The sequence below is a fragment of the Terrapene carolina genome, unplaced genomic scaffold, assembly GCF_002925995.2.
Source record: "Terrapene carolina triunguis isolate 2854851 unplaced genomic scaffold, T_m_triunguis-2.0 Scaffold62, whole genome shotgun sequence".
Lineage (NCBI taxonomy): Eukaryota > Metazoa > Chordata > Testudines > Emydidae > Terrapene > Terrapene triunguis.
Genome location: NW_020664413.1, coordinates 47,310,463 through 47,324,343, shown reverse-complemented (window position 1 = coordinate 47,324,343; position 13,881 = coordinate 47,310,463). Strand labels below are relative to the sequence as shown.

At 38.4% G+C, this 13,881-nt stretch overlaps 1 protein-coding gene across 2 annotated transcripts in view; it reads left to right on the top strand.

Annotated features, from left to right (window-relative positions):
- CALCRL (calcitonin receptor like receptor) overlaps window positions 1–13,881 on the top strand; it is a 96,354-nt gene that overhangs the window by 52,301 nt on the left and 30,172 nt on the right. For both annotated transcript variants that reach the window (XM_024201145.3, XM_024201147.3), the window contains exons 2-7: window positions 1,065–1,153; window positions 3,091–3,193; window positions 4,940–5,084; window positions 6,546–6,656; window positions 7,649–7,761; window positions 11,143–11,234. In XM_024201145.3, the coding sequence (XP_024056913.1) occupies window positions 3,140–3,193; window positions 4,940–5,084; window positions 6,546–6,656; window positions 7,649–7,761; window positions 11,143–11,234 (515 nt within the window). In that variant the 5' untranslated portion in view covers window positions 1,065–1,153; window positions 3,091–3,139. The remainder of the gene's footprint in view (window positions 1–1,064; window positions 1,154–3,090; window positions 3,194–4,939; window positions 5,085–6,545; window positions 6,657–7,648; window positions 7,762–11,142; window positions 11,235–13,881) is intronic.

Sequence of the window (13,881 nt, the reverse complement as noted above, 5' to 3'; positions counted from 1 at the left end):
ATTGATTTCTGGTTCAAATTCCCATCAGAGTAATATTTGACTGGTAACTATGCATAAATAAAGAAAAAAAAATCATAATGTGAGAGACTGAAAATAAACAGGCCTATACAAATATAGAGCTTTCTCTAGATTAGCACTACCCTCAAATACAAAGTAGAGTCTATGCTGGAACGTCGTAGTGCAGGAAAGTCTTTCCTCCCTCACAGCCCAAAGCTGTCTGCTTTCTCTCAGCTCTGTGCCCTAGTCACATGTTCCAGAGATTGTATGTGGGTAACCTGAGAGGCAATGGGCTCTTGAAGTCTAACAATCAAAAGTCTCCATTACCACTGGGATCATATCATGCTTTGCTCAATACACATGTACTGTTTAGCTGTTCCTTTTACAAACAGACTGGTTAGAAACTAACTAACAATACTTCTTCCTAGTCTGTATATCAGATAATGGTTTCTGCAAGGACCCACTTTCAAGAATATGTTTTAACTTTTTATTAAGGCAAAGTTACAACAAAATGATAACACACTACATCTTACATTACTTATTCAGGATCAGGTTAATAGTCAAAGAATCTGATAAAGCTTCTGGCTAGGGACCCCTCCTACTCTGAGTACACTAACAAGGGTGACCACATTTCTAAATAGAATCATAGAAGATTAGGGTTGGAAGACACCTCAGGAGGGTTACCTACCAATAGTAGAAGAGAGAGAGAGAATGATATTGGGCCAAATTCATGCCTGGTATAAACAGGCACAACTGTGTCTTTAACCTTATACCAAGCCCAAATTGGCCCCTTCAGGCTTCATTAAAACCTGAAAATTAAACAAACTCTACATCCCACAAAGTAAGACTGTTTAGTAATTATTTGTATTACAATAGTACCAAGTGGTCAAGGCCCCCATTGTTCTAGGCATTGTACAAAATATAAAAGACAGGCAGGCTTCTTGCTTACCATCATCATTATGTATATAAGATTATGTTTTGTGTGTGATGGATTTTGTGTGAAATGACCCCTGTTGGTCAAGGTATGCTCAATTGTTTGCTTATTGTCACCAATCAATATCTTGTAGGACATAACTACTGGATAAGAAAATATCCGAGACAAGAGTGAGTATGACCCAAAGGAAAATGTGGTTGGAATCTGGACACACCTTTGCATGTAAGTAATTGGCTCAAACAGTGCTCTCCCTTCAACATCAGTTAAACCGGCAATATCCGGAATATGACTTTTGTGGCTTAAGTAATGCTAGAGTAGCTCTGGTAGTATCATCCACAACCTGAAGCTCAGTCCTACAGTACTGTGGATTACTACTACTATTAATGGTAATTAATGCTAATATAGTAAAATATGTTAATTTAGAAAAGTGAGGTCTGATCATATCCCCCAGATCAACATTTGGAAGGTGCCCTCAGTGCATGGATCACGCCTTCCATGTAGAAGAGGTGGAAGGTCTTAGACACCTCTATGGCAGCACCCACTTCAACTGAACTCTGTTGAGGATGCTCCATAAGTCCAGGGATCTACACAGACATCTGGAGTCGGGGGAGAGGGTCATGTTATTCCCTAAAATACTGTAATATGGCCCAGACTGAATTATCTTTCTGCTGGATCATCTTCTTGGTAGGGCTCCCACCTTAAGGGAGGTTATTAGAGCACCTAATAGAGCAGCAGGAAAGGTGTGGGCTGGGGAGCCTATTGGGAGGAATAGGCCTTTGTGTGGTTGGTCCTGCCTTTCCACTTATCCCCCATATCTACAGAGTGTGAGGGGAAGGGGTTTGAGCCCTGTGGCCTGTTTTGTGGGGAGCAAATCCAACCCCACAATGGAACAATAAGGAACAAATCATTGCAAGGGAACCTCTCAGAGATTTCTTCCTGTCAACCCCCTTCCACAGGGTTTCCCACAGGAGTATCAATTATGTCTATGTATGTGGTTTGAAAGAGATTTTTGTGCCTTTTAGGGGGTGTTAATGGATTTGTACCTCAATGTACAAAGATTCATTCATATAACAATCTGCATTGTAATGTGAAAAGGTGCCCTTGGAATAGCTGAAATTACTTTTTAAAGTGTTCAGAAATACATTTGCAATGCATTTGTTATATGTAAAGTGGTATCCTGTTCCCACACTGTTTACATCTACAGACAGGGAACAGAACACAGATTTTTATTTAATTAATTATTTATTCATTTATTCTCTTGCTGAGTAATGGAAATACATTATTATGTTTATGGGAGAGATGTTACAGGAGTTCCACAAAGATCTGATATTTCCATATTTGGGAATGTTCAACTATCAGCAGATATGGAAACTATTTTACAGGTCACTGTTAATCCCTGCATTGACTCCCATCATCCCTGGGAAGCTGTAGCATTAGCCTAAAGTTGCTGCCTATGGATCAGTTTTTCCATCAGTGTCACAGGAGTGAAAGGAAGGAAGAAGTGGAATTTCCTTTTTAAACATGCCAGTTAAACGCTCATATAAACTAAACTGCAGTTTTACTTAACACATGGGCTTCAATCCTGGCGTGTAGCCAGAATTTACTGCATGTTTAATGACCTATAGTGTAATGGGGCAGATTCTCTCCTGCACCAGAACTCCGCTGAACCACAGAGAGTCTTCGGGGAACTAGCACCAGCTCCAGCTCCCTGAATTTGAGAGCCAGCTCTGGTTCTGATACCACTTGAAGCTGTTATCAGGCATATCTAAATTCCAACATTGATGTAGGGTCCTTAATAGATCTCCCCAGTGGAGGATTGGTGTAGCAGAGCTCTGCCATGCCCTCTTCCCCACCCCAACACAGCCCCTATGCTGGGAGGAGGTGGAGGCAGAGGTGTGGGTCCAAATAGCAACACAGATACACTAACATGTAGTCCCCCCATGTCATGGGAATTGTTTACTGGTGATCTGCTGTGGATTACCCCCTTTGCACCACCTGAGTGATAAGAGTTGTAGCCATGGAAATGGGGTCACCACTGGGCTCTAGATATATTGATTGTAGTGAACTATAAAGAAAAATGGCAGCCATTTTTGTCAGTTTTCAGTAGATTTTGAATTATATGAATTACTTCTATTTTTCTTACAACTTTTCCATTGCAGCTTGATCTTGTTGTTGAACTGTAGCATAAAACACATTGAATCAGATTTAATGATGGAGACAAATTGGATCATTCAATCGCTGCTCCTCTTGTCAGTTACCATGGTGAGTTTTAACATTTTTCTTAACATGTATTTCCACTTTCAGTTTTCAGAGCTGCGACACAGATCTTGACTTCTCTGGCAAATATGGAAATACAGAATAGAAATTCTTGTCTTGCTCTAATGCAAAGCTCTGGTAGAGGACAATACTCTTTAATGGTATATCCTGCTTTTAATGCCTGTGTAGTAACTAGGAGACATACAGAAGTTTGAAATCCTTTCCTGCCACTGATCACAATTGTGTCCTCTTCTAGCAATGGGTTTTGCAGCAGTGATGGGTTCTGACCTTATACCCATTTATGTCAATGGGAAAGCTTCCATTGACTTCAACTAAAGCAGATGGGACTCATGATAGACTGATAGATTTCTAAGGCCAATAGGTACGCAATACAGTCAGTGAAAAACTTTTCATTGTCAGTCTTCAGTCTGACTCTCCTTATTTTCATAACTTAGTATAAGTGCCCATATAAGCTCAGAATAATGTGTCCTCCATATGACTACAGTAACACATTAATCACCCAATTCCTTTGACCTTACTGTTTTGGTGTGGTTTGTTTTATGCTTTATAAACTATAGAGGAAACCAAACAGCCCTAAAACAAACCAAAAGCCCCAATAACTTCAATTAGTAAGTCTTGTTTCATAGAAAATCCTTTGGGGCTTGATCCAAATTCCTTCAGAATCAATGTTCACACTTCAACTCACTTCAATGGGCTTTGTAAAAGGCCCTTTATCTTCTTCTGATTTTGTCAATACATTTTATTCTCTTCCATTATCAATTGCAGTCTTATCATGTCAGACCATCACTTCTGCCCTCAAGCAGGGGCACTTTATTTTGATTTAATAGTAAGAAGACTCACCAAATGAACAGGAAGAGAACCAGCTTGTCTGTAACGAGCTCTACTTTTGGTGAAATTGTTTTAAGAATAATAATAATTGCAAGCTCCTTATATATCAGCATGCTAACCTGAAATACAAAAGATCCACTAAAAACAATGAGGAGAACTTGAGGCATCTTAGAGACTAACAAATTTATTTTGGCATAAGCTTTTGTGGGCTAAAACCCACTTCATCAGATGCATGGAGTGGAAAATACAGTAGACAGGTATATATACACAGTACATAAAAAGATGGGAGTTGCCTTACCCAGTGGAGGGTCGATGCTAACGAGACAATTCAATTAAAGTGGAAGTGGGCTATTCTCAACAGTAGAATACCAAAGGAGGAAAAATCACTTTTGTAGTGGTAATGAGGCCAATGTAACCAGGGTGGCCCATTTCAAACAGTTGATAAGAAGGTGTGAGTAACAATAGGGGGAAATTAGTTTTTGTAGTTGGGCCACCCTGATTACATTGGCCTCATTACCACTACAAAAGTGATTTTTCCTCCCTTGGTATTCTACTGTTGAGAATAGCCCACTTCCACTTTAATTGAATTGTCTCGTTAGCACTGACCCCCCACTTGGTAAGGCAACTCCCATCTTTTCATGTACTGTGTATTTCTACCTGCCTACTGTATTTTCCACTCCATGAATCTGATGAAGTGGGCTTTAGCCCACGAAAGCTTATGCCCAAATCAATGTGTTAGTCTCTAAGGTGCCACAGGTACTCCTCGTTGTTTTTGCTGATACAGACTAACACGGCTACCACTCTGAAAAAAGATCCACTGTAGCAGTTACAGAAAAAAGTGCTGTGAAAACAACGATAACTTTCCAATGTATATATATTTTTAAAATCTCCTTTTCTTCCTAGTTTTTTGCCATTGCTATACCAAATGAGCAGAATCAGAATGTGACAGAAGACTCCATTCAGTTGAGTGTGACTAGGAATAAAATTATGACAGCACAGTATGAATGCTATCAGAAAATTACACAAGATCCTATTCGTAGTAAAGAAGGTAAATGGTTTTTCTTATTATTTATTATTTGAGTTACCATAGTGCCTAGGACTAATGGACTAGAGTCCTGTTGTACTAGGTGATGTACAAACACAAACAAGAAAGAAAGATGGATGGATGGATGGCCCCTAACCCAGAGAATTTATAATCTAGCAGTACCTAGAGGAAGTAGACAGTAGATTTGAATTGTATAACTAAGAAACTTTAAAGTCCTCCTCCTTTCTTGTCTTATTAGTAACTTTTTTTTATCTATAACACGAATTGCATTTCTGTAACTTTCAGGAAGACAAGCATGTGATTTTCCTTAGCAGTGAGGAAGAATATTTAATTGCTATGGAAAGGTGCTGCAGTATGTTAGCTACCCAAAACACCACTGCCTACAGACCTAATGCTTTATTTATAAATATGGATAACTAAATATTCAATTCCAGCCCAGATAAATGAAGAAAGTTTATCCACCTATAGCTATTACAGGTACTTCCACCCCTCTGGACCCGCTGTTTCATGTCCCTAGGAAAACTGAAAGCATCTTCATGTTAAACAGGTGACATAAATACTTAACTGGAAATGTTCACATATTGGAACATCCTTGCTTTCTTCTAACTTCTGGGTCCTAGAAATATTCTTTGCCTTTTAAATAGTAACCCACTTTTGACACAAACAGTTTACAGGAACTCATGAAAATATTCAAGATCAAATTATTCACTTTCCCTTTTTAAATCTTTTAAAAAAAATACTGGAATCTTAGAAGGTGGGAGAAGAGAGATTTTACACTGATTTTTTTTCTCCTGATTAAATTATCATCTATGGTCAAGACAAATGTTTATGCAGTTCAAAAATAAATATAACTCGTACAGATCTGTGCCTTCCACATGGCTATGGGCATATTGTGTAGCTCTGCTGTGTAAATAAAAGCAAGGAAATGCTCTTTACAAGTTTGTTCTTTATCCTAACATATATTATTTCAATTTAAACTGGTTAGTTCAGTCACTTGTGTCTCAGGACTGTGACTATCTAATACATTGCATAGCTCTACTCTAGACCTGGCATTGAGTATAAAGTGCAGATTAGGCCTTTGTAGTCACAATTATGGTGAATGATGACACATTTTAAATACATCTTAATGGAAGATATGTACTTACAAATAAAGGTATTCTTCTTATCATTGGATCAGATGGAATTTTTTAATTAACATATTTTGGCAAAGATTTTACTTCATCCTTTAAAATCTCATTCCAAATCATTGCTTTAAGATTTTTATTCAAGAAAGAAGGTTGCTTTTGATTGAAATACTTTTGTTCTGTGTTGAAGATTTAAAAGCTACATGTAAAAGACCTGGGATAACTGTTAGAGAAATTATTTGGTTTATATGCTCGCTTCCAGATTTTACACCTAATTATTGTAAGGCTTTCGTGAATGTGGAATCAAACTTTATTATCTGATTTCTCTACATTTGTGTAGGTCCTTACTGTAACAGAACATGGGATGGTTGGTTGTGTTGGAATGATATTGCAGCAGGAACCGTATCAATACAACGCTGTCCTGACTACTTTCAGGACTTTAACCCATCAGGTAAATGTGTATGAACCTGTATGCCAGTTTTGTTTGGCTAAATGGCACGTGGGGGTGATTTAATCTTCTTCTTGATCTAACCACCAAGCACAGATCAGTGGCTCAGCTCCTGGGCAGCTGCTACTACAAAAGGTTCCATGTTATTGCACACCTACTGGATGTATGCACCTGCTCCTTGCCCAGGTCCACTGGCCACACACCCACTGGCAGGACACTCCCCACTGCACCACCACACCGATAACTGCCCCTGCAAGGCTGTATAGATTAGAAAAAGAAGGTGAGGGTAGCACAAGGTTTGTTAATGTGTTAGTTAACCCAGAATGTTTCCCTAACATGTAGACAGATGTTAATACCTTTTACCTCAAATTCAGCTGGTCACAGTTAACTACTTTCCCTCCATGGTCAACCCTGACCTATTTTCTTAATTGAAACATGCCCTCTGTGGTCATGAGAATGTCATAAACTGGATTGATTCTTCTGTGTTTGGGGTCTCCCAGTGCCCTTTCATGCCTGAGAGTATTTGGCTAGGCATTGGCAGTAAAGCATTCACAGATAAAGCAATTTCTTCAGTGATTGTCAACATTATAAGCAATATCTCTCCTGACATTTTCTTTCCTCTCCAACTCTATTTATTAGACTAAAATTTCAGATTTTAATTTAGATCCCTGATTATCACAAAAGAACTTAAATCTTCTTATCATGCCATCTAGTTCTCTAATAGTTTGCGTGATACAGTTTTAGAGTAATTAGATTGAAGGATGGGGGGGGGAGGTATTTTTGTTTGCTTGCCCTTGCCAAGCAAATACAATGGCTACCAGGTTCTCAAAATTCATATTAATGTAAGAAAGCTCTCTCTTCACACTAATAAATCTGTCTGTCCTTTGCCAGTTTTTATAGGCTATGAAATACTAGAGATGGAGAAACAGACATTGAGTATTGACTTTTTTTTTTTTTTTGCCTTGCTTTTTCTTCCCCATTTTGGCTGGCTAAAGAAAAAGTTACAAAGATTTGTGACCAAAATGGAAACTGGTTTAGACATCCTGAAAGCAACAGAACATGGACAAACTACACCCAGTGTAATCTCCGTACACATGAAAAAGTAAAGGTAGGAGAGGAATGCATGTTACCATGGATAGGAAGCTCATTTGAAAAGTTTGTAACAGTCTTGATGAAACCTCAAATACCAGCAAAATTGACCGTCATTAATATACTAGTTTTTTCATTGCCACGTAATTCCCTTATGTTTTCTTATAATGTGTTTAGAAGCGGGGACAGCAATCTGTAGAGGCAACAAGAGAAGAAAGCAGGCTAAGCAGACTCAAAGGGCTGGATTCTGATTTAACCAGTTTTAGACCAGCTTGAAGTATGTAATGTTACTCTGGGGATACCTCTACGCTGCAAGCTAGTGGTGTGCATAACTACAAGTATAAATAGTAGTGTAGCTGTGCTAGCACAGGCAGTGTAGGTACAAACCCACCAGAACCCTATGGGTACTTCTTTAGAATGACTAAGCTGTGCCTACACTGTCTGCGCTACCCTGCCTACACTACAGTTTCCACTTGAGCTAGCGCAAGCATGTGTGCAAAGAGGGAAGAAAACTTTGAAGAGATTCCCTTCAAATCTTTGCTCTGAATTTCTTCAGAATTGATCCTACCCACAAGTGGAAAAAAAAGGCCCAGAACCCCATAGATCTCCATGAGGGATGCAGATCTCAGAAGGATCTGCCAACGATATGGTCCATCCAGTGCAGTCATAATGACAGCAATTTCCCTAACAGCAGGTGCATAGATGTCGTTAATATATCTCCAAGATGGAGTAACTCCTGAGCCGAGCTGGTTCACATTAATTTTAGCAAAAAAAAAAAATTGTTCCCATCTTTCATCAAAAATGTAAAAATCTGGAGGAGCTCTACTCCCGTGTGGTTTTGGATAGACACATTACCGCCTTCCCTGCCCAAGGCACTTGTTCCAGCTCCCACAGACAGCCATTTACAGGGTCCCAGGAATGAACAACTCACGCTTTATCATCCATGCAGGCAAGGCCAGATCTGTATATGGAAGTCTTCATCTATGCGTGTGGATCTGGAGGAACAATCAGGCCACAGTGCATGGTGTCTGTCACAAAGATGGAATTTCTGTAGATGTCACTGGAGTTTGGAGATGTCAATTAGAAATCCGACAACAGAAGCACAGCATATTTATACTCAGTAATAGCAACAAACAGCTTGTTAAAATGCCATCTATTGTCTATCTTTGAGCTATGCTGTGATATCTAGTGGCATCACAGATAAAGGAAAATGTACCCTCAGCTGAAAGAGATGCAGCTGCTTATAGTTTTTTCTTTAAATTAACAGTTAAAATGAAGGCAAGTAACAAACAGAAAAATATATGAAACTGTAAATTGCCCAAGGAATAGAACTTGAAAAGCTATAGTGGGTCAGATTCTGAATGAATTTAGTCCTCAAAAGAGTGAGGGGATCAGTAGTAGTGGCTTGTACTAATATTGAAGGCAAGTGATGATAAAAATCTGTATTTCTATCATAGCTCAGAGTACTGAACAATCATTCACACTGAAGAACAGCTAAAGTCTTTAATGAGCATGTTTCTTTAACTTTGCCTCAAATAATGAGAATGAACTTTTCTAATTTAGTTTGTAAATGGAACAAACGTCATAACTTCATTTTCACTACAATGTGGCTGGAAATATAGAGAAGATTAGCCAAATAAGCTGCTCCAGAGCCATCCAGGGTCTTTACTGTGAATAATGAGATGTGCAAGCTTCCGTCAGATAGCTCTGCCAACATCCCTCAATGCTGACTTGTATTATTATTCCATACAAAAACCTACGTTAAAAGAGTGTGCAGCTGCTTACTTGGTAGCACAAATGATACGTGCATGATTGTATACAATGGTTTCATGCCTCACTCAGTAGGCAGATTAGGAGCTGCCCAGTAAAGGTGGCAGATGTTCACTATTTATTTTTTATACTTACTAGTCTATGAGTAGTCCCATTCCCACTCTGCTGCACACCACTCAATGTTGGCACTAAATTAGGCAGAAATCTTCTAGATTTATACCTCCTCCATCATCTAAAATTGTCCACTGAATGAGAGAGAAAAAAGCATGCCATCATATCATTTAGTGTTGTCACTAGTGTCAGAGTTAAAGTTGCATGGATAATTTTAGTTTTGACACTTCCAAATTTCAGAGTGCTTCATTTTGCAGCCATAACATTCTTTTAATGTTGTTTTGAATTGAATTTCCTTCATTATTTTAAAAAAGAGTAAAAATAAAGAAATTTCATCTTGTAGGACTATGCATCCTTGCCTTGTTCAATGAGACTGTTAGTAGACCACACAGAATTTATTTACATAGGTCCTGTAGCTTTAACATCCTACACAACTGCCCCAGTGGTGGATATTCTAGGCCAAAGGTTTTAATTGAGTCTCTGGAAGTCAGGAATCTGCACTATAGTCCGATGCCCTAGTCTTGTGTTGGGGGCATGGATTTCTCATCTCAATTCCTCTCACAGAACCCAGTTATTTGGGCTGTATGCAGGTGGAGAGGATTTTGCCCTCTATGCCTGCATTTCCATTTATGCAAAGTGGGGGTAAGAAGATTTACTGCATCATAGGTGTTTTTGAGAGGCTAAATTCAATAACTGGATGTTTGTAATATTGGTAATCTTGACTGGAAAGTATTAGGTAAATTCAAAGTGGTGGTAGTGTTTAATGTGCTGCTTACTTCAGATTATTAATGAAGATACATCATATGTTGCCAAGTATTCCTTAAACTGCTCTTTATAAGTGTTTATTTTTACAGTGTTTTCTTTACTACGTAATTTTTCAAAATTCTTTAATGTAGCTTGCTGAAGACAGATTTAAGACACAAGTTTAATTGCAGCTATTTTTGAGTTATCATTAATTTATTTCATGCTCTTTCTGGAATGCTGATTGAAAGCTGAAGTTCCAACATGGCAAACGTAGGCCCTGTTTGGAAGGAAATGTCTTTCAAATGCTTAGAAAAACCCACTCCTACAAGAGTTCCACATGAAAGGGTTACATAAATGCATCTCCAAAACACATCAATTTCTGCTTTGCAGAGGAGCAGCATTATTGGATGAATCAACCTTTAGCCATGAATGTTCCTAGCAGAGTAACGTAAATAGCTCAGATTACGTAAATGCACAGAAAAGACTTAGGAGTGTCTATTAAAAAATGACGCATTAACTGACATACAATGAGTATTAAACATGACCGCTACTAATGTTACGTGCCATATGGAGAGAGAATCTTCAATGGCTTAGGATCCTCTTAGAGTTACTCACAGGACCTCTAGAGCTGACTCACTATTGATCTATAATATTTTTCATTTTTTAATCCATTACAGATGTTCTACATGTAATAGAGGTCTGCTGGGGTGTACTTTTATCAAGAGTATTTTTGTATTGCTGATAATGTGTTTTTTATTTTGTTACTTTATTGCAGACAGCCCTGAATTTGTATTATCTGGCCATCATCGGGCATGGTCTTTCAATTGCATCACTTTTGATTTCCCTTGGCATATTCTTTTATTTTAAGTAAGTATATGTTTTTGCATCTTTCACCAGACGCCCTTGGCTACAATAATCCTGGGTAATCAGGCAATTTGAAATACCCGATACCCTAAAATGTTAATAAGGGTTGGGTGGAGGATCCAAATTGAATATATGGGTTTGGATCATTGAATGTCTTAGCATTCAAAGGTATATCATAATACGAAGGAAAATTCTCCTATTTCCCAGAAACCTAAGAAGGTAAAGGGTATGAGCAGGGAGAAGAAATAAATCATGTTGATTATTGTCTTCTGGAACTAGTGCCTGGTTAAGGTGAATAATTAAGAAAATAATTAAGGATGACATTTTTTTGAATTTTCTAGAGTAACTGTCCTATCTCTGGCTTTATACTCCATTTTCTGCATTCTCACCTCTTCTTTTTCTTCTTGACATTGATTATAGGAATGTATACACCAAATTATGAATAACTCGTATATCAGTAATAATTGGCCAGGTGAATTTTTTGTTTACTGTCAGGTGACCAAATACTCTGTCACCCATCCCAGCTTTTGTTGCAATCCTGAGCTACAGTAAGGAAGCATCACTGACTATCCCTGATTAGCCTGAAGTTTCAGATGGTGTCTGGCTGGCCAATGGTTTCTTCAGGTGTGAGCCTCTGGTCCTGCTGAACTGACCCTTTAGTGTAGTGAGCTAATAAACACTACTTGACAGCTATTACACTATGGGACTGCTCCATCTTAAAGCATTTAATGAGCTAGTTCAGAGGGACCAGAGGACATTCCTAGACCTACAGCTAAAGGAAGGTGAGTACTGAACAGCAAGATACTCAAAATAATAAAGATACTTTGGGATAAATCCCTGTCCTCCACACCAAGCCCAGGCAGCCAGGTTTGTTTCCTCCTCCTCCTCCTCCATCCCAAAACAAAGAGAGGCAACAAAGTTGCTTTTGAGTCTCTACTGCTAGTTTGAGGCTGCAATAGCGCCCACAACACTGTGGCTGCCTCCATGAGAAACAATGGCCAGTGGATCTGTGGACTTTTAGACCCATCCACCCCATATCCTCCTCTTCAATTCTAGCTTTCAAACTTAGAAAACTGTCTAATTTCAAGCCTAAAATTATTGATGGCCAGTTAATATCTATTTGTTCTTGTATCCGCATTGGTGCTTCACTTAAATAACTACTTTCCCTCGCTGGTATTTATCCCTCTGATGTATTTATAGAGTCAGTCATATCTCTTCTCAGTCTTCTTTTGGTTAGGTTAATAAACAAGCCAAGCTGTTAGAGTCTCTTCTCAAAAGGTAGGTTTTCCATTCCTCTGATCATCCAACGTAGCTCTTCTCTTCACCTGTTCCAGTTTGAATTCCTCTTTCTTAAATATGGTAGACAAGAATTGCACACTGTATTTCAGATGAGGTCTCACCAGTGCCTTGTATAATGGTATTAACACTTTCCTGTCTCTACTGGAAATATCTCTCCAGATGCATCCTAGGATTGCATTAGCTCTTTTCACACTTGCATCACATTGGTGGTTCATAGTCATCCTGTGATCAACCAATACACCATTTCTTTCTCTTCCTCTGTGGCTTCCAACTGATAAGTCCACATCTTATAGCAAAAAATTCTTGTTGTTAATCCTTAAGTGCACGACCTTGCACTTTGCACTATTAAATTTCATCCTACTTCAAATACTCCAGTTTTCAAGGTCATCAGACTTTCTTGTATGGTATTCTGGTCCTCCTCCATATGAGCAATACCTTCCAAATTTGTGTCATCCACAAATTTTATCAACACATTCCTACTTTTTGTGCCAAGGTCATTAATAAAAATGTTAAATAAGATTGGTCCCAAGACTGATCCTTGGGGAACTCTACTAGTAACCTTCCTCCAGCCTGACAGTTCACCTTTCAGTATGACCTGTTGTAGTTTCCCCTTTAACCAGTTGCTTATCCACCATTCAATTCTCATATTAATCCCCATCTTCTCCAATGTAAGTAATAATTTCCCATGGGGAACTGTATCAAATGCCTTACTAAAATTCAGGTAAATTAGATCTACTGAATTTCCTTTGTCTAAAAAATCAGTTATCTTCTCAATGAAGGAGATCAGGTTGGTCTGGCACAATTTACCTTTTGTAAAACCATGTTGTATTTTATCCCTTTTACTGTTTACCTGTGTCCTTAACTACTTTCTCTTTCAAAATTTGTTCCAAGACCTTGCAAGACTTCCTACCGTGAGTAATCTCATCAAAGACAACAGGGCTAATTAGGGTAGAAACACTACACCTATTAATTGTTATTTTAATGATAAATATGAACCTTCAGCAGGGTAATTAAAAGTTATAATCTCTCTTTCTCTCTCATCCTTTCAATTTTTGATATATCTTATCCCTGAGTAGGGTAATAGTTAATTGGAAACAGAGGGGCTGATCAAAATCTCATCCAAAGATTTCTAGTCACTATCTTTGGTCTGGGTTAGGCCAATAAGGGCAGTAGGCGACTAGCAATTATATGCAAAACCATCTTTTAGGTATATCCAACTTAATACAGTGAACCTCCAATTTAAGTGCATATTTTTCAAGATTTAGACTAAGATTTTCAAAACTCACTAGCAGTTTTTGGTACATGAACATTTGATAGCCCAAATGAGACACTATTAAGGGTTATGATTTTC